The following is a 24,000-nucleotide window of genomic DNA, read 5'->3' as shown; positions in this document are numbered from 1 at the left end:
TTTACTCTTTTCGTTTCTCTTTGGTCAAGAAAAAAAATGAAAAGTGTCACTGGCATTTACGTTAGAATAGAATCGTTGGTAAGGAATCGGGAAGGATTGAGATTGGGAACGTCGAAGAATCCACAAGTGAGTAAACGACCTAGATTCGACCTGGAGCCGCGTACTACGATCGAAAATCCACGAGTTATCTGACCGAGTGCAGCTCAGTGGGGTGTGTAGCGTTAAGTTGGCGTTAGCTCATCGAATCGCCTCGATAGACCGTCGGCCGAGCCGCGATGCCAGCAAACGAGACGACGAGGGTTTTGATCGATCGTACGTACAAATCGTGTTTCCGTTTCCTGTCTCTATCTATCTATCTGTCTATCTATCTATCTATCTCTCCATCTTTTTCTTTAATCGGTCTTTTAAATAGGATAAACGAATTATTTTCCCCCACTGAGAATAGATTTGATTTTAATTTCTTTTCGAGCGTCAAATCGAAGCAACAATTACTTTCTCCTTTTTTTTTTTTCTTCATTGATCCTTCAAAAATCGTTTCGATGATTCCTTTTTTTTTTGGTTTTTTTCTTTCTATCTTCCCCTTCATGAAGAAGATATCAATCAGTCTTTTAATCGAAATGTTTGCTTTTCTTCTTCTTGTTTCTTCTTTCTTTCTTTTTCTTTTCTTTTTTTTTTTCTAAAAACTCGATTGTTAGTTGAATCCAATAATCATGAATATATATATATATTTATTTATTTATTTATTTATTTATTTATTTAACTATGACATGATATTTGAATTTACGTCGATGCAATTTTAATTACTCAGGGTATAACTTTTAATTAAAGAAAAAAAAAAAAAAGAAAGAAAAAAGAAAAACCCGTTTAAATCTTTCAACAAGTCGATGTACGCTTGACTATACATTAACTGTGATAAATTAGTGAGTATAAAAAAGAAAAAAAAAAAAAAGAAAAAAGATAAACGTAAGACATCCTAATTACACAGACGCATTATAAAGGGTCGTTGTATAAAATATAAATTAAACTATCATGTCTATCTTGATGCTCGTAAGTTTATATCAGACGATTGTTTCGATTGTTTGATAGATAGATAGATAGGTAGGTATATTTTTCTCAGTTTCGATCACGTGACTTCATTCTTTATTCCGATGGGGTTGTAGAAAGAGATAAAAAGAGACCGAGTGTGAGAGCAAGAAAGTGAGAAAGGGAAATAAAGAAAAAGAGAAAGAGAAAGAAAACGAGAGAGAGAGAGAGAGAGAGAGAGAGAGAGAGGAAGAAAGAGAAAGAAAGAAAAAGAAAAGTGTCTCCCGGAAGTTTGGCAAATCGTTCGACCTCCGTTTTACCACGAAAGAGAGTCGGCTGTCAGCACGACGTCTACGCCGACGAATCAAGCCACCCCCCCTGTGGTGCCGCTTTTACTCGTAAGGGATGATGGCGTGCCTGGCTGAGAAAAGAGTAAGAGAAGACGAACGAAGAAAAAGGAGAAAGAGAAAGGGTGGGAAAAGAGGGTGGAGAAAAGGGATGAGGTGGGATGAGATAGGGTAGAACTGGGAGTTCAGGAAGACGAAGGACGAAATAAGAATAAGAAAAGGTTTGGCTGTGCTGCTGCTGTCGTTGCTTCTTCCTCTTATTCTTATTCTTCTTTCTCTTTCTCTCTACCACCATCTTTCTTTTTCTCTCTTTCGCACCAAACGTGAGATAGATAGATAGATAGATAGATAGATAGATAGATAGATAAAGGAGAAGGGGTAAAGGGTATAGTAGTGTGCTGGTGCTGCTGGGTTCCTGGAGCATTGATCGTTTCTGAATTCCGAGTAGATGGCAACCCCCAAGCGTTTCTTCACCCTCCTCATCCTTCTTCCTTATCCTCCTATTTCTACCCTCTCACTCACTCACTCACTATCTATCTATCTTTCTCTTTCTGCCTTTAGTCACCCTTACTCAAGTCTATCCTGAATATACGTACTCGTCGTTTCTTGTACATACGTACGTACATAAGTAAGTACTCACGTATGTTCCTGCGTATCAAAAGAAAAGAGAGATACAAGGAATGGAGGAAAGAGTAGGTAGTATTGTAAAAGAATGCGAAAAGGGAGAGATACGACGAAGGAGATGATAGGTGGTAGTAGGTGGTACCAGTGATGGTGGTAGTATTAGATGCTGTTGTTGTTGCTGGTACTCTATGGTAGTACTAGTAGTAGTAGTAATGTTGGTGGTGATGGTGGTGTTGGTGGATCTTTAAAACGACGACGAGAAGGCGTTTTCGTTACGTCTCGTGCAAAACAGACAGGAACCCTTCTTTTTGATCCCACCACCCTTACTTTGACTCTTACCCGCAGCATCCCCGACAGCACGGCGACTCTTATTCAATTAATTCGTAACCGACAAAAATGCCACCGTCGTCTCTCTCTCTCTCTCTCTCTCTCTCACGTTTTTACCATTTACTTTTTTTTCGTCCGTCGAAGCAGCTTCTCCCTCTCTCTCTCTCTCTCTCTTTTTCTCTCTTTCTTTCCCAAAGAAAGAAGAAAATTTTGTGAGAGGGAAAAACTCCTAAGAAATTTTACTTTGAAAGCTCGAGGGGGTAACCTTTTTCTCCTTTACCGCTTCTTATCTAGTTTTTTTTTTCTTTCCCATTTTTTCTCTCTCTTTTTTTTTTAGATTTCTTTTTTCCTTTTCTCTTCCTCCTCCTCCTCTTCCTCCTATTCCTCCTCCTCCTCCTCCTCCTCTTTCTTCTTGCTTCTTCTTCTTCTTCTTCTTCTTCTTATTCTATTTTTCGTTGTTCTTTTTATGTCCTTTTTCAGTTTGTTTTCGTTTCATCTTATTTCATATTTCTTCTTCATCTCTTTCAACAGCTGCGACAGGAGAGAAGATACGTTTGTGCAGTTCGCGGATACTTTTGTTGTTTGTTTCCAAGTGTTTTTACCCTCTCTATTTCTTCTTAACCCTCTGTTTCATCGTTTTCACCCCTTTTCTCCTTCTCTCTCTCTCTCTCTCTCTCTCTCTCTCTCTCTTCCGCTCTTTCCGTTGATGCTCCCAAGCGGAAACGCTCGTTTCGTTTGGCACCTCGGGGGATCTCGATGACGAGGAGGAACCTTCTCGCAGAGAAATTGTAATTAGCTCCTCGACGTTCCTTCCGTAGCTTGATCTCTCTCTCTCTCTCTCTTTCTCTCTCTCTCTTTTTCTCTGTATTTCTCATTCATTCTTTCTCTTTTTCTCACTCTTCTTATTCTCATTATACCTCGAGGTATCTTTAATTGTCAGTCCTTTTTCACTTTGTTCTCATCGATGAAAACGACATTGATAGGTGTAGTAAGAAAAATTTATAAACATTCGTTCTCATTTTCTAATAAACTAAAATATTATTTCAATATAAACGCGTGATACGAGAACGAATAAAAATCATCAAAGAATTTATCTCTTCGATGTTAAAAGAGTTAAGTTATAAATTTTATTTCTATTTATTACCATTGCCATATATTATGACAATATTAATATTGTCATTATATTCACATTGTGTGAAAATCAATTCAAAAAGAGTGCAAAGATGCGAGGATATGAAATATGTAAGAAGGAAAAGAAAGGAGAGAAAAATTGAATGGAAACAAAAATTAAATTTTCATTTAGAAATTTGTCGTGCGTTAAAGTCGGATCGAATTAAAAAAAAAAAAAGAAAAAAAACGAAAGAAAGGCAAAAATAAAAAAGGAAAAAGAAGAAGAGAAAGAGAATGAAAAAAATAAGGGAAAGGAGGAAAGGAAGAAAAAGAAGTAATAAAAGAAAAAAGAAAAAAGAGAAAAAGAAAAAGAGAAGGAAGCAAGAAAGAAAGAAGTCGAAGAAGAAAATAAGGGACAAGACAAAAAAAGGAAAAAAAAAAAACAAAAACAAAAAAGGAGGAAAAGAGAAAGAGAAAAAAAGTTCTCGATGGCTGTTCGCAAAGTTCAAAGAGTAGAGTTTTTATTTACTCGGTCAAGTCGACGACGACTCTTCGGCCGATGTCACTCAAGGTCGAAGCCCTTTCCCTTTAGTTGAAAGTTACTATCGAAAAGAGGACCTTTACGGATATATGGAAGATCCTTCCTTCCTTCCTTCCTTCCTTCCTTCCTTCCTTCCTTCCTTTCTTCCTTCCTTCCTTCGTTTCTATCTTCGTTCATTTCATCGTTCCATCGTTTCATCGTTCCCATCGTTCCATCGTTCCTTCCTTCCTTCCTTCCTCCCTTCCTTCCTTCTCGAAGATAGTCGAACGGGGACTGTACGTCTTGCATCAAGTGTATTCGACTGTAAAATTCCCTCTTCAAACAGAAACGGTTGGCTGGCACATTTTAGGCGGGTGGCTTGGGCCACCGTCAGGAGAAAAGGGTGAGGAGGATGGGGAGGAGGGGGGTTAGGAGGACGGCAATGGGAATGGGGTTGGGAATGAGGAGAGAAGGGGGGTTGGTCCAAGGAATTCGAAGTCCAACGCAAAGAGATAGATAGATAGATAGATAGATAGATAGAGAAAGAGAGAGAGAGAGAGAGTGAGGGGGAGGTTGAGAGAGTTTAAGGGAGAGAGAAGACACGATGCAAGGAAGAGCAGAAAATATCCAACGCGTATCCAGCACACGTACGAAATGGCTCGATAGATAGCCGTAAAAACCCTCCTCCAGTCCACGTTCTCGTCTCTTGAGATACTTCGGTACTAACGCGAAAGAGAAAAAGGATCGAGGAGGAAGTCCGAGTGGAAAAATGAAAGGAGAACGGCTTCAGACAACGGGGAATATTCAAGAATATTTCTTACAATTTTTCTGCCTTCTTTTATATTCTTCTTCTTCTTCTTCTTCTTTTTTTTAAAATCTCTTTTTCTATGTTAAATTAAAGACAATTATACTATAATTATATGAATATATATATATATATATATATATATATATATCGTAAAATGTGATACGAATATATAACGAAGTTGATATTTAATTGTGTAATATTAAAAAAAAAAAAAAAAAGAAAGAAAAAAAAGAAAAAAAAAAAGGAAACTTTTGTTTCGTTTCATATTCTTTATTTTTTTCTTGTTTTTTTTTCTTTTCTTTTTTTTACATTCTTTTTCTCTCGTTCGCATAAAAATTTGAAGATAGTTCTTCTTTCATTTTTTTTCCTCGTCTTTTTTTTTTTTTTTTTCGAAAGTCAAAGATTTATTTGGGTTGAAAGATCGTAAACGAAAAAGTTCTACTTGTCGAGAACGTAATAAAGCGAATGCTCATTAACGAGATAGAAGCGAAGTGCTTGGGATCACCCTCCTTCGCACCATTGTCACCGCTAGAAACTACCGTTATGGGAGTTTCATGGATTTTCTTTGGTCGATAACGTCCCGATCGTTTCGTTGATTTAACGGTGATAGTTGAACGGAGAAATCGCAAGACGAAGTGCAATTGGATGTATCCACACGAAGAATAGCTTCTATATATTTTCAAATCTATATTTTTCTTTCTTTTTTCTTTTTCTTTTTCTTTTTTTTTTTTTTTTTTTTATAAATAGAGTAAATATATACACAAGTCGACATTACGAGACTCCGTTGCCCATAAAAATTATTATCAATAATATGTAATTATCTCGTATATCCGTTTTCTCAACGTTAAATTAAATCATTCGTGTAAATTTTTCAACAAACAAATATTATTTTTACAATCGTATTAAATAATGTTATTCCGTTTAAATGTCAATGATGCATATGTTATTTTCAGATAACATATTTAATGTTTTATGTACATATATATATATATATATATATATATATATATATATATGTACATAATTTTATAATATATGCGTAATTGTTTCAAATAACACATGCTCAAGTGGTATATACGAAAATAACATATTTCGAGGAATTACAAATTTCATATAAACCTTATGAAAAATAATCGCAAAAGGCAAAATAACGTTAAACTACGTCGATTCGAAGCTTTACTCTCTATGGCAATCTTCCAAATATACGTTTTCCATGTTACAAACGACGTACTCGTCGTCAATGACATTTCACGATGTCGCCGACGATGACGTCGTTTTTCCCTCTCTCTCTTTCTCTTTCTCTGTCTCTCTCTCTCTCTCTCTCTCTCTCTCTCTCTCTCTCTTTCATAAGGAGTAAAAAAGAGTTTTGAAATGGAATGAAATGAAAAATGAAAAGGAAAAAGATAAAAGAAAAATAATGAAAGACGAAAAAGAAAAGGATAAAGGATAAAAGAAAAAGAAAAAAAAAAAAAAAAAGAAAAAAATAGAAAAAGGAAAAAAAGCAGAAACGATTCTACGAGGATAAAATTTTATTTAATAACGAGCACATTATAATTTTTTGGTTAAGTGTTAATGTAGAATTGCTTAAGATAAAATTATTTTATATTTTAACATTGGAGATTAGAGTACATTATAAAAATCTAAGGTATATCACATGAGTTCGTTCGTTTGATCTTTTTTTTATTCTTCTAGCCTTTTTCTTTTCTTTTTTTCTTTTTTTTTTTTTTTTATCAACTAATATTCTCGCAAATTAAGCGGTACAATTACACTTTCCGTCGGAACGTAAAATGCGTTCAAACAAAATTTTATCCTAAAATTTTCTAGAAAAAAAAAAAAAAGAAAAAAAAATAATGCAATTGAAATTAATTAAAGAGATCGCGAAAACGCACGAAGAGATTTTTTTTCTATTTATTATATCAATATTATTCGGGTCGTGTGAAGTTACAATCGTTAGAATCTAAAGTCATTAGAATTTTTGTAGAATATGAATATATTTTGTAGAATGAAAATTTGTATGATATCGAATGTACCGTTTTTAAGTTGATTTAAATCGTTCGACCATTTGACAAGTCGAATATCGTCTATGTCTAGGCTATTAGAAAGTCTAATGACTGATGGACATAGAGAAATCTGATTCCTTTTTCTCTCTTCTTTTTTTTTTCTTCTTTTCTTTTTTCATTTATTTATTTTTTCTTTTTTCTTTTATTATATTATCCATCAAAGATGTATCGAACAAATTAAGCTACCTGTACCGGATGATACCGTCGGAACACGAAAAGTGACGACTAAACGAAATTTTCATTTTTTTTTTTTTTAATTGAAAATAATATTTACACATAGCGAGAAAAAGCTCACGGACCATTTGAAATTTTAATTATATATTAAAATAACGATACATTTCGAACGAGTCCGTCCTTCTTCCCCTAATCCCGCCGTCTTAAAACACTTTTCGAAATGTTTAGGACGCGATATTGTCGATTAAAAAAAAAAAAAAAAAAAAAAAAAAACAAAAAAGGGAAAAAGGAAAAAAAGAAGAAAAGAAATAAAATCAAAAAACAAAACAGAAGAAAGAAGAAGAGGAAAACAAGGGAAAGAGAAAAAAAAGCGAGAGATACTACAAAGACAGGAAATATTTCGATAGAATGAGAGAAGGAGATGGAAAGAGATCTCATAAATATTTATTAAGAGAAAGATAGATAGAGATATATATATATATATATATATATATATATATATATATAAAGCGGACACAAAGCGTATCGGGGGAATAAAAAGCATCTCTCTCTCTCTCTCTCTCTCTCTCTCCTCTCTTTTTTTCTTTCTTTTCGATTCCTATCACAAGGTGGGGAAAATAAAGCATCGAATTCGAAGCAAAGAAAAAGACAACAAGACAAAGATAAAAAGAAAAAAGAAGAGGGAGTCAGAGAGAGAGAGAGAGAGAGAGAGAGAGAGAGGGAGAGAGAGTAAGAGAGAGTAAGAGAGAGAAAGAGAGAGAAAGAGAGAGAGAATAGCAAGTTAAATAAATATTTTGACAAATTTCGTCTTTGGGTGTCGAAAAAGAGAGAGAGAGAGAGAGAGAGAGAGAGAGAAAGAAAGAGAGAAAGAGAGAGGATAGTGGTTTAAGGTATATAGTAGGGATTGTATCGGGTCGAGGGGGGGAGGGAGGGGGTTGGTACGGATGCTTATCCGTGGGTACGCGCGCAACCGTCGACCTAATTTTCCCCTAAACGTTTCCGGAGATTACATCGGTTTCTCTTTGTACGAGGTACCCCGTGGACGACTACGTGGACGACGACGTGTTTCATGGGGTAGGGGGGGCGGTAGGGTGAGGAAGGGGGTAGGAGGGAGGGAGGGTGGGAGGAACAAACAGTGGCGGGGTTGGGGGGGCCTACAAGTAACGCCAGAGAACCCTAGCATATAAGCTCTTCGACTCGGGAAATTCAAGAGAGAGAGAGAGAGAGAGAGAGATGTACTAATCTCGCACGACATAAGAATAAAAGATTGGACGTTTATGTATGGATGTTGCTAAAAAGAGTGAAAAGAATGAAAAGATAAATAAAAATGGAATGGAAAAATTTTTAAATATTTAGCAGAGGAAGAATGGGTGGGTGGGTGAGTGGTGGTGGTGGTGGGGCGGGGGGATTGGCGCAGGGGGAAAGAAAAAAAAATTCCGCACGTTGGTATTCATCAGCATGCGTTAAGACACTAGAGATCTATTTTTTCTTCTTTTCTCTTTCTCTCTTTTTACAAAAAAAAAAAAAAAAGAATTCATAAAAAAAGAAAAAAAGACAAAAGAAAGGAAAAGAAAAGAAAAGAAAAGAAAAGCGAACTCGTTCGTGTATACTCGCTTGGAACGTATATTCCCTTTTTCCATGTTCAAGACGCAAAAGCGTAATTTCTCTCTCTCTCTCTCTCTCTCTCTCTCTCTCTTTGTTTCTCTCTCTCTCTCTCTCTCTCTTTCTACTTCTCGCTTTCGACTCGAAGAAGAAGAAAAAGTAGAAGAAGAAGTGGGTTGGTTGAAAAATAAAAATAAAGAAATGGCAAAAGAGTTGGTTGTTGTAGGTGCACACGAAACAAGGAAAAAACTGCGTGAGGATCGTTAGCAAGCACTTTCTCTCTCTCTCTCTCTCTCTCTCTCTCTCTCTCTCTCTCTCTCTGTCTCTCTCTTTCTCTTTCTGAGAGTCGAGGACTCCTGCGATAATGACGTCGTTCGGTCGTCAACGGAGACCAACTCTAGGATTTCCATTTGATTTTTCGCAAGGTCTCGTTTGTACGTTCTCTCTCTCTCTCTCTCTCTCTCTCTCGCTCTCATTTTTTTTTTCTTTTCCTCGCCCTATTCTTCCTTCGTTCAGATTTCTTAACTTCGTCTCACTTATGCCGCGTTTCTACGCCTTCTTGCATCCATCTTCCAAACGACAAACTTTCTCAAACGTCGGACGTTTTCGTCATCGTCGTCGTCATCGTCGTCGTCGCCGTCGGTGAAAACCTTCCTTTCTTTTTTTCTTTCCTATTTTTCTCTCTCTCTCTCTCTCTCTCTCTTTCTCTTTTCTTCTCTCTCTCTTTCTCTCGCTTTTTTCTTTTTTCCTTCTGTCCTTCTTTCTCCATCGTTTCTCCTTTTTTTCTTCTAAAGGACTCCGACATGGTCCACCACTTCAGATTCTGAAGTTTAGAGAACCGTCCGATCCTTGGGGGCACAATAATAACTATTCCACCCGCACACCTGCTCTACTCGAATGAAATCTCTACGGATAGATTCGTCCGATTTTTTGAGTATTGCCCTGACCCATATCTATGTACATGTCTGTCTGTCTATCTGTGTGTGTGCGTGTGTGTGTCTATGTATGCGTATATACTAGTTTTCATAACAAACAACGAATAAGCAGTCTCATCGTTTCTTCATACAATCATCTTCTATAACTACTATTATTATTACTATTATTACTACTACTATTACTATTACTACTACTACTACTACGAGTACTACTACTACTATATATACACCAATATCTTTTTTCTTTGATTAATCATACTACTTTCTTAACACTACGAGAGTTCATTTCTCAACTTGTTAAATCCAAGTATTTAACTTTATTTTAAATATGTACATATATATATATATATATATATATATATATATATATATGTGTGTGTATTTGTAAAAATTAAATATATACATAAAATATATACTATATCTTTTATCATATTGATAGTGGATATAGTGTGCGCAGGTGTAAGAAAAGAAAGAGAACAACACTTTTAAAAAATGAGCCCGATCAATCTATAAAACACTTCTTCTAAAGTATACATACACATACGTACATACATATATATATATATATATATATAGGAGTTTATTCCCACAGTTGATCATTCCGATACGAAAACTAATTATGTCAAAAACCCTCACGTGGGCACAAGTCCCACGAGAACAAGCAGGGTGAAACCACAATACGAAACCAGTCGATGTCATTGTGCACCTTGTACGATTGTGCTTATACGCCTCTGTAAAAATGGAGGGAGTTGTGGCGTGGTGAGGGGCAACGGGATGGGACGAGGAGTCGGTATAGAGAGGGGAAGGGGAATCTTACGGTTCGTTCTACCCTCCGTTTTACCATCTCCTCCCAGCTTCTGGACCCTTTCTACGTTTTTCGTAATAAACGGCGGAAAAAAAGAGTGGGGGGAGGCCCCCTATCGAAGATTCAAGAAGAATCTCCCTCGTATATGTCGATCGCGATTAAGCTTTTCTCTACTCTCTCTCTCTCTCTCTCTCTCTCTCTCTCTATTTCTCTATTTCTCTATTTCTCTCTTTTTCTTTTCTTTTCCACGAACAAGCACAGACAGCACGGATTACCACGTTGGAACACATGTCGTTCCGCATTGTTAACCCCGATTTTACGTTTTTAACGGAAATAGTTCCACCTGGTGGTACATCAATCTATCGAAACTTCTAATACAAAATATCAAAACTTTTTGCGATGTACAAAACGTATACGTTAAAATATTTCTTCGTAATGTAATATATCCGGATATTGTCCGATTGAATCGTTTAAAATCGACGAAATTCTTATGAAAATTGGATTTCCCCGTTGATAATCTTCGATTGAGAGATACCGACGATTAAAACGAATAATTGAATTTAGAAAAAGGTTAGAGAAAATTAAAAAAAAAAAACCAAAAAATTAAAAAAAAAAAAAAGAACGGGAATTACAACGAAGACTCGATCGATTGACACTTATCAATATAGATACGGGAGAAAACTAAATTAACTATGCCTTTGTTATCGTTATACACGTATTCAAGTAATTTCGATAGACACCTAACACATATATACCATACGGATATAATCAGTGATGATGAACTTTCCATAGAATCCGAATACTTCATCCTACGATCGTCTATCAAACCCAAAAGGCAACAACTTGCCCCAAAAGTGACAAAGTACTTTAACTCTGATCGTAATACTCCAATCCAATTTTGAATCTATTCATGGCAATTGAAGTTGAAAAAGTTATCCCCTCATACGTTTAATTTGTTGACGCAAACCTCGAATCCTTCTTTTTTATTCTGTCTCTCTCTCTCTTTCTCTATCTACCTATCTATCTATCTAACTATCTTTCTTTCTTCTTCCTCTTGAGAAGTTATCGGCGTTTCTTCGTTGGCTGCTCTTCATGAATGCCAAGATAGCCATCGTGGATATACCAGGAGAGAGAGAGAGAGAGAGGGAGAGAGAGAGAGTGAGAGAAAGAGAAAGAGAGAGAGAGAGAGAGAGAAGGTAGTGAACTCCTCTGCCGACGTGGACGAAGCTCTACGTGTAGGTACGGCCATATTCTATGTGGAAGCTGTAGACGGGCCTTTTCCACGTAGTGCACCCAGAGAAGCGGCTCTGACAGATCCGTTGGCGCGGAATAACGCGTTTACGAGCTCTTTGTCCGGTCCGCTTTGGACGGCACGGCCGGCTTCGTTCTCTCCAACCCTGGCTGTTGCTGCTGCTGTTGGCCTGAGTTGCCCTGCCCTGGCCTGGCATGACTTACCCTGCTGCCGTTACTGTTACTGCGGCTGCTGCTGCTGCTGCTGCTGCTGCTGCTGCTGCTACTACTGCTACTGCTTCTACTGCTGCTCCCGACACTAACGCCGACACTACTCTACCAATTCTGATCTATTCCCCGACCTTCCAGCTCGCCGGCACAGGTTGGCCTCCAGGTAATTGGATAATTCGACCCGGAAGAGAAACCCCACTGTCAGGAAGCTCTCGGACCGATCGTATGGTGGACTATCCTACGTGGTGTCTATCTCTACGTCGATAGAGAAATACGAGACCCACAAAGTGGCCCTGTTTCCTTCTTTTCCTTCTCTTTTCTTTTCTTTTCTTTTCTTTTCATTTCATTTCATTTCTTATGCGTTTATAAATCGTTCGCTTATAATACGATAAATTGGTAATTGCCCGAATAAAGGAATTTACGCATTTCTTTGAAAATCATATAATTTTCGATTTCGATTATATTAAGAGCGACCGTTAACTCGTGTAAGTTTTAATTAAAGAAAAAAAAAGAAAAAAAAAAAAAAGATAATAACACAAATAAAAAAAGGAATGAAAAGAAAACAACAAAAGAAAAAAAAGATTAACGTTCAAACTCAGAAAAGAATTCAAATTTGATATCATTGCTCGCGAGCTAACGTTTTTCTCCATTTGATCGGAATCAAAGACTACAAATTCATTTATCAGGGAGAATTACATTTGAAGATCAGCTCGAATAATACGAATCATCATTATTTAATTGCACCGTCAACATAAGATCATATATCTATTGATATATCAAACGGAGTGTCGAATGTTCTAAAGTAAAAAGAAAAAAGAGGAAAAGAAAAAAATGAAAGAAAGGAAAAAATATGTTCATAGTCAAGATAGATACCTATGTACCTACATCATAAACGAGAAAATCGTAGAAAGGACCCTTGACCTGAAACTACAAGGAACTTACATCTGTCGAATACCTCGACGTCCCTTTCTTCCCCTGTCGATGATCACGGATGAATCGAGTTGTCAATGGTAGGCCATTAATAACGCTAATAACTGTTGGGACCACGTTTTCGGTAGAGAGGTCGAGTCTTTGATACAAAAAAAAAAAAAAAAAAAAAAGACAAGTGAGATAGAAAGGGAGAGAAAGAGAGACAGACTGAAAGAGAGAGAGAGAGAGAGAGAGTGAGAGAAAAGGGGAGAAGTATGGGAGGGGGAATACCCTGCTGCTGATGCTGATGTTGTTGGCTGCTGTTGGCTGCGAAGAGAGAGTAGCTCGGTTGCAGGTCAAAGCGTGCGGCGGCACATTGGATACAAACAGCGACACAACAAATACTCCAAGGCTCATTGTCCTCATCGTGAACAGGACAGTTCGTTCACAAGTTTGACTAGAAATAGGAAGAGAAGAAAACCTATGAGGGAACCCTCATTTTGAAAACATGTTTGCAACAATAAGGCTATTATGATGATCGTTGCTATCGATGTTTCCTTCTTTTTCCTCGTTCTCTCTCTCTCTCTCTCTCTCTTTCTCTCTCTCTCTCTCTCTCTCTTTTCTTCTCTATTTCTCTGTGTCTCTGTCTTTCTTTCGATTTCATCTTTTTACAAGTGGTCAATTCTGCACTGTCGAAACTGACCCTCGTCATGTCGTCTACAGCATCTCAATAGGCTAACGATACAGAAGAATCCTGAAGTAAAAAGAGAGGGAGAGAGAGAGAGAGAGACAGAGAGAAAGAGATTCTTTCTGATGGTACGATTTTACCAAGAAAATAGTAGACGCCACTCGATATAATGTATATGTTTCCGTATATCATAGATATAAAAGGGCTCTTAGAGAGAGGTCCTCTTACTTGTCATTGAACACCATAAAAAGATCTAATAAATTATTTAGCTCCGTATAACACACGTGTGAAATTTTATGTATATATATATATATATATATTATTTTGAAAAATACCTACGATAAGTATATAAGAATAATGAAATAATTTGCGAATATAATGGCATATGAATGTTAAAATAACTACAAATACAGGGGCAATTTTTTTATTTATATATAATATTAATTATAATAATAATAATAATAATAATAATAATAATAATAATAATAATAATAATAATAATAATGTTTATCAATTTCAATCCAAAGAAAGAAAATGTTGTCTTTCGCGATCCTACTTATATCCGAGTTCTCTTTATCCTCTCGAGCGATTATCCTCGGTAGTGCAGAATCGTTCAGGAGCGGGATACTCGAGACCAAGTGGGCATCCAAACCGACTCCTCCCTCTTACTTTCCCTCCGAAGTTGAGAAGCCTCAAATGGCTGCAGGGGTGTCTCTCTCTCTCTCTCTCTCTCTCTCTCTCTCTCGTTCATTCATTCTCCGGAAGCACTTCTCGGCTTGAAACGATTGAGACGCCAACGAGACTCTGTACCATGTCGGTAGAGGTGAACCGACCTTAACCATCCTCATCGAGGCCGTTTGTCGATGTCCTTCTCTCCTTCCTCCTCTTCTTCTTCTCCTTTTTTTTCGTCTTCTTCTTCTTCTTCTTCTTCTTCTTCTTTTTCCTTTTCCTCTTCTCTTCCTTCCTCTCTTCTCTTCTCGTTTTCACTCTAGTTATCACGTTATACCCTACAACGAAAGTTGCAGTTAATCTCAAAGTTTCCTAAACTTTGACAACTTTAGATCATTTTACCCTAACGTCGTAATGTACTTTCGATTCGTCCAATCGGATTTCAATAGTATATAGAAGAGATGAGTTTTAAACGAATGAATGAAAGTGTGAATGAATGAATCTATGAATGAATGAATGAATGAATGAATGAATGAATGAATGAAAGGAGATAAGAATAGGACGGGGAAAAGAAAAATTGAAAAAGAAATTGGAAAGAAGAAGAAGAAGAAGAAGAAAATTAAAAATAGGAGAAAAAAGAATAGAAGAGGAAGATGAAGAAGAAGAAAAAGAAGAAGAAGATTTGCAGGGGCGGACAACGTTAAGGAGTCGAAATCGTTCGGTGATGATCCCCAGCTCGCACGCGTCGTAATTGATTATCTTTAACATCGACGAGAGTAGGACCACCCCGAAGGACAATAAGAAAAGAAAGTAGCGTGAAAGGCAGAGACAGATATATATATAGAGAGAAAGAGAGAGAGAGAGAGAGAGAGAGAGAGATAGAGAGAGAGAGAGAGAGAGAGAGAGAAAAGCGTTCGGATGATGAATGTGCCGTCTCAGTTACCGCGTCAGCGGGGCTCTGTCGCTCGTTTGTAAACGAGCTTCCCCCTTTTTTTTCTTCTTCCTCTTCCTCTTTTTCTTGTTTTTTCTTCTTCTTCGTCTTCTTCTTCTTCTTCTTCTTTTTTCTTTTTTTCTTTTTTTTTTTCTTTTTTCTTTTTTTTTCTACTATCGACGAGCTCCTCCGTGTGTTCCTTAACGTCGGAAGTCTTGAGATGATTCCTCGCGAGAAAGTAAGAAAGCTGAAAGTCAGGTCTACTATTTATACAGCTATTTATCTTCTCGAAGTATGATTGATTAGTAACAAAGTCATTAATAAAGTTAATAGATAGGTAATACAAAGGAATTTGTTATATCCATTAATATTTATTTATTATGTATATATTTTATATATATATATATTTATTAAATTTTAATACACTTAAGTTCATCATAATAAACAATATGATAGATATACTAAGATTTATTAATAAATATAATTTTTGATGTACATATTATATTTAATATATTATATAATAATAAAATTATTTAATTTCATATTATATATATATATATTTATTTAATCTAATATATTTTATTATATATAAAATTACAAATAAGAAAATATTTATAGAGAAGTGATATAAGGTGAGATAGGGCAAGGCCATGAGAGATGATATTATTAATGAAGTCCTAATAAACGAGAATTAAAGTCGAGATACTGAAAGAGAAAAAGGGTGGTCACCCTCTCAACTGATATTTAATACAAACGTTACAATATCAAAACACGAGCCTAGCAGAATGGCCACTCGAGCGAGCACCCCTTCGCGCCGGTAATACCAGCGTTAGTATGTTCCACTTGGGCTGCCTTAAAGGTACACCCCTTTTCGTATTTGTCGCGTGCGCGCGCACAGTACAACACTTACATTTCTCTCTCTCTCTCTCTCTCTTTCTCTTTCTGTTTCTCTTTCTCTTTCTCTTTCTCTGTTTCTCTCTTTCTTTTACTCTATGATATTTCGTATCGTGTCGTTGTTGTTGTTCACACGAACACGATACATAAAACTATTATTCCCCTAGGTCCTGAGCATTACAATGGAATCGAGAACTATCGTTTAGGACGACGACAGAGTTATTTACACGTGTTATTATCGCTGGTTAGTTATGAACGACGAATCGTTCAAAAGTGTTACGATATTTGTCCTTTCCCTCTCCCTCTCTCTCTCTCTCTTTCTCTCTTACTCTCTTTAGTACCCATCTACCTTTTTCTTTTCTTCCTTTTATTTATTTTTTTTTTCTTACTTACCCCCCTCCCAGTACGAAACATTTTGCCTGCTCATTTATGAATTATAACTATAAATGTATAGCTCAAATACATCCCTTGTATACTTTTCTTTATAGGACGCCTTATGTTCATACTTCTCTCCCTATTTCCATGACCAAAGAATTTAGAAATTCACTTTCTCTCTCTCTCTCTCTCTCTCTTTCTGTGTATATATATATATATATATATATATATATATATATATATATATATATATATATATATAGCAGTAGGATTTTGTAATTCATGAATTACAGAAGGTAAAAGTCAGTGACCAAGGGGAGATGGTGGGGAGGGTGTAAGCGGGGAGGTGAGGGGTTGTTCTTCTCCGTAAACGGCAAAAGGCAAGCTTTCACGCTTGCCGAAGGCAGAAACACGCGAGAAATCGCGAACGATCGCGAACGTGTACTATCGAGGCCCATTTTCGAAAGTCAATCGACCGTGAGTCTCTTCCTACTCTCCTCTCCTCCCCTCTCCTCATCTCTCCTCTTCTCATCTCTTCTCTTCTCCTCCCTTCTTCTCTCCTCTCCTCTTTTCCCTTCTCGTCGATGGCGTACGCTCGTAAATCTCCCTTATATGACTCTCTCTCTCTCTCTCTCTCTCTCTCTCTCTCTCTCTCTCTCTCTCTCTCTCTCTCTCTCTCTCTCTCTTTCAACTGACTGACTGCCACCCCGACGACATGTCGAATTAGCCTCGACGGGAAGTTTTTGGGAATCGACGATTCGCAAACGCGTCCTTCGCGTTAAATGGAGCCCCACATTTTGTGGGATCCCTCGGCTTTATCGTTTTACATATATAAATGTATATATATATATATATATATATATATATATATATTTTTTTTTTTTATTTATCTACATATGTAAGTGTGTTTGTGTATCTATCTGTAACTGTTTCCGCCTATGTATTTTATATTGGATAAAGGACGATCATCCAATATATGTTACTTTATAATGATTATTATTATTGTTATTATCATTATTATTATTATAATTATTTTTTTTTTTTTCATTTCGAAGTAATGAACGAACGTTGATAATTTTATTTTTTCATAATTATTATAATTATTTTTAATATTCAGCGTGTTCTCGATTATACATTCGATATTATTTATATATTCGTTATTATTATTATTATTATTATTATTATTATTATTATTATTATTATTTATGAAAATTAAAAATTGTGAAAGAAGCTGTTAAAAGTTAGAAATATTTTTTAAGGAGTTATTTTTTAAGAAAAACGAAAAAAAAAATAGGAACACCTTGCATCGTTCTTTGTTCTCTAACGATTGAAGAATCTAACATCATTATAATTCTTTCTCTCTCTCTCTTTCTCTCTCTTCTGAAAAAAATCGAGGCGTGGCAGCTTGGCGAACGTTCGTGTGGTTTACGTCTTGTCAAGGACACAATAAATCGTAAAGTTATCTACGATAAAACAGCTTCTATGATCGTCTCTCTCTCTCTCTCTCTCTCTCTCTCTTTCTCTCTCTCCCTCTCTCTCCCTCTCTCTCTCTTTCTCTCTATGAACGACCCTTTCTAAGCTATGTCATCGTCCTTGAAAAAAAAACGATTGATCTCTAACGCGCGTGAAAAGTATGCGATGATGTAAGAACGATAAAGCAAAGAAACGCTTTTCTCTCTCTCTCTCTCTTTTCTCTTTCTTTTTCTTCTTTTTTCCTTTTTCTTTTTCTTCTTTTTTCCTTTTTCTTTATTTCTTTTCCCTCTTCTTTTTTTTTGGTTGATCGGGGTTGAAGTTAGAAAGAACACAGAAAAAATACGTGATCTATGAGACAGCAAAATTATTGTTGCGAAAATATCTTTGTAAGATGTAAGAAATTTTACTCTTTTGTGTGTGCATGTGTGTGTGTGTGTGTGTGTATTTGAGTCGACTAAATGTGATCATAAATTTTTCAATCGTTTGGAAACACGTCACATTTTATTTTTAATAGTTCTATTATATTTTATATATATATATATATATATATATATATATTATATTTTATATATATATATAAAAGAAAAAGAGAAAAACAATTATTCAATCGTTTGGAAACACGTCACTCGTTACCTTCGACATGTTTCTCTTTTCTTTTTCTTTTTATTAACTTTTTATGAAAACACAGTACAATGCTTAATGCTCAAAATTGACACGAGAAAAAAATCATGATAAAAATCAATTTATCACATTATCAGCAGTTACTTGCTTGTATTGATTTCATTCAAAAAAGAATTATTCAATCGTTCGGAAACACTTCACGTTTTATCTTCGCAATGTTTCTTTACTTTATTTCTTTCATAAATTTTTTATAACAACATGAAGTAATGCTTAATATTCAAAATTGACGTAAGGAAAATGCTGATATAAAAATTAATTGATTATTTTATCTGTTAAATCAAAAAAAAAAAAAAAAAAAAAAAAGAAAAGAAAGAAAAAAAAAAAGAAAATATATTATCGAATCGTTCGGAAACAACGTCTCTTTTTCCTTTTTTTTTTTTTTTTGTAAATTTTTTTCTGAAAATTTGAAATAATACTTAGCGCTCAAAATTAGAACATGATAATTCTTAATTAAAAGTAAATCCACTTGATCCATATCAATTTCAATATTTGATATGAAGAAAGAAAAGAAAGAAGCAAAAGAAAAAATATACAAAATAATTCTTTTGAAATCGTATAATTCTTGATTTGTTATTAATAAAGAAATGTTTTCTCTTCAAGGTCACAGCGGAGTGAACCAATTGGGTGGTGTCTTCGTCGGTGGTAGACCGCTTCCTGATTCGACGAGGCAAAAGATCGTCGAATTAGCTCATTCCGGGGCACGTCCTTGCGACATCTCAAGGATCCTGCAGGTCAGCAATGGCTGCGTTTCAAAGATCCTTGGCAGGTTGGTTGAAATACTGCACGTGCTATTTATTTATTATTTCTTTTTTTTTTTTTTTTTTTTTCTTTTTTAATAATAATATCACCGCTAAAAACGATAGAAATCGGCAGAAATAATCTTCGAAAATTTTTGGAGGATTAAATTACACGAACAAAAAAAAAGAGAAAAGAAAAAAAGGCAAAAAAGAAAAAAGAAGAAGAAAAAACATCATTATATTAGCGATCATGTTCATGAGTTCTGTTCGTGACATCTGTGTAAACATTATCGACGATGAAATCGTTAAACTACCGATCTCTCTGTCTCTCTGTCTCTCTCTCTCTCTCTCTCTCTCTTTCTTTCTTTCTCTTTTTCCCTCTTTCATATGAACATATATGTACATATATTTAAAATGAATATATGGGTTCCTTTAACTTCGTCATATATTAGGATAAATCATATATCATTGAGGGTATAGCATAAATTAATTAACGTAGAGATAAAGATCAAAATGAAGTTTTATAAATACATTAAAAACATATTTGTGAAGTAACGTTATCGTTTAATATTTATCTTCTTCTTTTCTCTTAGAGATATCCTTATCTTTTAATATTTATCTTCTTCTTTTTTCTTGAAGTATCCTTATCTTTTTAATATTTATCTTCTTCTTTTTCTTTTTCTTTGTAACATTGTTTGTTTAATACCGAGAAGCACAAGTATCACTTTTGTACGTAACATTGATTATATCTTCGATAAATCATATGCCGTATTCTTCAACTTTACTTGGAATTCTTCGTATGGAAAAAAAAAAAGAAAAGAAAAGAAGAAGAAGAAGAAGAAAGAAAGAAAAAGACAAAAGGAGAAATAGATCATTCTTCTCATCGTCTGAATTTCGAGTTTAAAAAAGAAACAAAGAAAAAAAAAATTAAGAAAAAAAAAAAAAAAAAAAGAAAAAAAAGAAACGAAAAGAAGAAGACAAAAAAGGATGAAAAATTTTGTTGAATCGAATATGAGAAGGATTAAAAGAGGACTTGATAAGTCCATACGCAAGGTTACTAAATTGTACCGCAAAATATTATTGTTGCAGGTACTATGAGACCGGATCTATAAGGCCAAGGGCCATTGGCGGCAGTAAGCCGCGAGTGGCCACGGCGGAAGTCGTCAGCAAGATTTCACTTTATAAAAGTGAGTGCCCGTCGATCTTTGCTTGGGAGATCAGAGATCGTTTACTTCAAGAGGGCGTGTGCACGAACGACAACATTCCAAGCGTGAGTAGCCCGTTTACCGCGCCTTTCGATTTATTCTTTTATATCATCATACATATTTACATCATCTGCATCATGTTACATACATATACTGTATATACATATATATGTATGTATGTATATGTACATATATATTATATATAAAAAAGACTATATATATAAATATATATATATATATATAGGGTATAAGAAATTTCAAAAATGTTATAGAATAGAATATATCATTGAAATTGGGTTTTATTCATATCGATTTTATTTTGACATAGAAAAAAAAAAAAAAAATAAAGAAAAAATAGAAAAATGCATTTGAATATTCGTTAACATCTTGAAATCGTTTATTAGAGAATATATTATAATTTTAATATCAAGTAATTTCTTCAACGGTTAGATATAATTTTTTAAGATCGACGAACATTTAATATTGTTTAATTTAAAAAATTTATACGGCTATTTGAATATTGATTTTATATTTGAAAAAACAAAAAAAAAAAAAAAAAAAATAGGAATTTTTTCTCCTTTTAAAGATCTTTCAATGTTATCTACATTATTTTTCGTTCTCTTAGAAAATATTTACTCCTTATATTTTCCAAATTAATTTCCATTTTTATTTCTATAATAGTAATTTTTAAATATAATGATTTTATTGCAACGTATTTATTTAACGTTAACGAATATTTAATATTAGTTCAGTAAATTATAATTATAGTTGTATTTTATTATGTGCGTACACAAACTATGAACGTAAATATATATATATATATATATATATATATATATATATATATATATTTACATAAAATACATTTATATTAAAAATCAAACAAATTTTTATTGAAATAATATTTAAAATCTTACATAGTAGAACTATGTAATATATATATATACACATACATACATATCTTCAGAAAAGAAAGAACTGGTAATATATAGATACGTACATAAAATAAACATACATACATATATATGTTTATACAATACATAGAGTATCGAGATACTTGTATGCACGTAAACGCGTTTAAAAGCGTTCACCATGTTGTCAGTAAAGGGCTGGTACGAGCGTGCTCAACGAGAGAACGGTTGTAAAGACGATGTCATAAAGCATGTCGCAAAACACACGTAATGGAGCCCAACTTTTCGGTATGAGAGGAACGAGAGGAGGTGAGGAGGATTGAGGATGGTTGTAGTAAGTGGGGGGAGGAGGGGAGGGGTTTAGGAGGATAGGGGGGTGTGGAAAAGAGATGGTAAGAGAGGGAGTGGGAGGGAAAGGGGGGATGAACGCGCAGGCGTATTGTCAACGAGGCTTTGTCTACTCACACAAAACACGACCGCATTTACATAGATAGCGCGAGTCGACTTTCGCGGAGGGAGGATGAGAGAGAGAGAGAGAGAGAGAGATAGGGAGGATGGCTGCTGTTAGGTTGCTGTTAGGTTGCCGTTAGATTGCTGTTAGACTGCTAATAGTTAGATAGATAGATAATTAGGTAAGACGATAGAAGAAAGTAAATCAATTGTGTTCTTTCTTTTTTCTATTATTTTTTTCTTTTTTTTTTTTTTCTCTCCTTTAATACCAATCGAGAAATCATATGAGAAAAATACATAGTTCGTTTATAATTTATTTGACAAATTAATAATATACAAAATTTCATTTTATACGTCGATCGATGAGAGCTCATTTTTTTTCTCTTTTTGTTTGTTCGCTTTCTTTTTTCTTCTTCTTCTTTTTTTTCTTTTTCTTTTTTTCTTTTTTTTTTTTTTTTTTTGTTAATAATAAAAATTCATCCCTCGATATAAAGATTTAGAAGTCGTAGAAATGTGTCGTAGAAATTTTCTAAATTAGAAGCCATAGAAATGGGTTCGATATTGTCCATTTGATAAATCTATAGAAAATTTCTTTTTTAGAAACAAACTCACAGAATCGTCCATTAGAATTTGTTTCTAATATTATAGAAAATGTTTATCATTGGATTGATAATACAATAATTGGACAGATAAATAGGAAGAATATGAAGCAGGCATGATAGCTTGCTCGAAAAAATAAAAAATGTGCGAATCATTTCTTCTTCTTCCACATCTCACTCTCTCTCTCTCTCTCTCTCTCTCTCTCTCTCTCTCTCTCTCTCTCTCTCTCTCTCTTCTACGAGATATTAAAATGAAACGTAGAAAACATAATGTTCTAATCGATTATATATAATACGAATGCTTTTGCCTTCGATTATGAATGTCGGAGAGAAAAAAAAAAAAAAGAATATAATATAATATAAGACGTTTTTTTTTTCTAATTGAAAATTTGAAGAGAAAAAGAAAAAAGGAAAAAAAGAAATAAAATAAACAAATTCATTCGAAGGAATTGCACCACGGAATTTTCTTACTATCGATATTATAAAAAAATATTTCAGTTTAAAAGAGAACCGGTCGGGGGTGGGGGTGGGAGGGGGGGTAGGGGTGGTGATGAGGAGGGATAGGAGAAACGGGCAAGGAGAGAAGTGGAGGGAGAGCGAGGAGCGCGGAAAAGCAAAAGAGAAAGACGAGAAAACGTTTCAAGAACAAGGGAATCAATTAAGAGATTGCTCGAAAAGGAGAAGGGAAATGCGACGCATGGATCAAAAGGAGATTCTTTGACGTCTCTTTCTTCTTTTTTTTTCTCCTTCTCTCTCTCTCCTCTCTTTCTTTTCTTTTTTTTTTTCCCTTGCAATCTCGAAATCTTACTCTTTCTTCTCCCCATCGCGTCAGAGTTCACGAAGGGGGTCGGTCCTCGTGCTTTTTTTTCTCTCTCTCTCTCTCTCTTTTTCTCTCTCTCTCTCTCTCTCTCTCTCTCTCTCTCTCTCTCTCTCTCTCTCTTTCTTCATGGTGGTACTGCTCGACGTAGCTGGTTGCCATGGATATTTGCATGCGTCCAATAAACGGTGGCTAAGGGGCTCTCGACTTGCTTAGGGGTAAAAAGCAAAAGAGGGTCGCTAAATTCTCCTTTCCTCTTCTTTCTCTCTCTTTCTCTCTCTCTCTCTCTCATTTTCTTCTTTCCTTCCTTCCTTCCTTCCTTCCTTCCTTCCTTCCTTCCTTCCTTTGCTTTATCCTTCTCGCTCACGCCTTCGTAATGGCTTCGAGGTGTACGCGCCCCCAACCCCGTTTCGAATAAAAAGAATGGAACGGCATTCTTATCGACGTGAGAGAAAAAAAGTGTCAAAGGTTCGGCAAAGAGAAAAAAAGAGAAAAAAAAGAAAGAGAGAGAGAGAGAGAAAGAGAGAAGAAAATTTAGCCTTTGTAGACGTCCAAGTTACCATCCTAAACGTATTTCCTATTAAATTTTGCGAATTAATCTACCGATAATCCTCGCCTCCCTTCTCATCTTTCATCTTCCCATTCTACTCCCACACCCTCTACTCCCACATTCCTCTTATCCCTTTCGCACCATCCTACTACAAGGAGTAATGTAAGCGAAATGTAGCCGCATGAATTCAAAAGGATTCCTTTAAATATACTTTTTATCTTATTATCGCCACGACCTTACCTTGTCGTCCACCATTTTCTTTTATTCTCTCTCTCTCTCTCTCTCTCTCTCTCTCTCTCTCTCTCTCTCTATCTC

At 35.2% G+C, this 24,000-nt stretch overlaps 1 protein-coding gene across 6 annotated transcripts in view; it reads left to right on the top strand.

The window, feature by feature from the left end:
* LOC124421733 (paired box protein Pax-6-like) overlaps positions 1 to 24,000 on the top strand; it is a 97,528-nt gene that overhangs the window by 16,456 nt on the left and 57,072 nt on the right. For 5 of the 6 annotated variants that reach the window (XR_006941720.1, XM_046957277.1, XM_046957279.1 and 2 more), the window contains exons 3-4: positions 19,017 to 19,182; positions 20,240 to 20,423. Coding sequence is in view for 5 of the 6 variants with exons in the window: in XM_046957277.1 (XP_046813233.1) it covers positions 19,017 to 19,182; positions 20,240 to 20,423 (350 nt within the window). In the remaining variant the exon portion in view is untranslated. The remainder of the gene's footprint in view (positions 1 to 19,016; positions 19,183 to 20,239; positions 20,424 to 24,000) is intronic. The other variant, XM_046957278.1, reaches the window with a different exon arrangement.

This window comes from Vespa crabro, chromosome 2, assembly GCF_910589235.1.
Source record: "Vespa crabro chromosome 2, iyVesCrab1.2, whole genome shotgun sequence".
NCBI classification, from domain to species: domain Eukaryota; kingdom Metazoa; phylum Arthropoda; class Insecta; order Hymenoptera; family Vespidae; genus Vespa; species Vespa crabro.
This window is presented reverse-complemented; position numbering and strand designations above follow the sequence as displayed.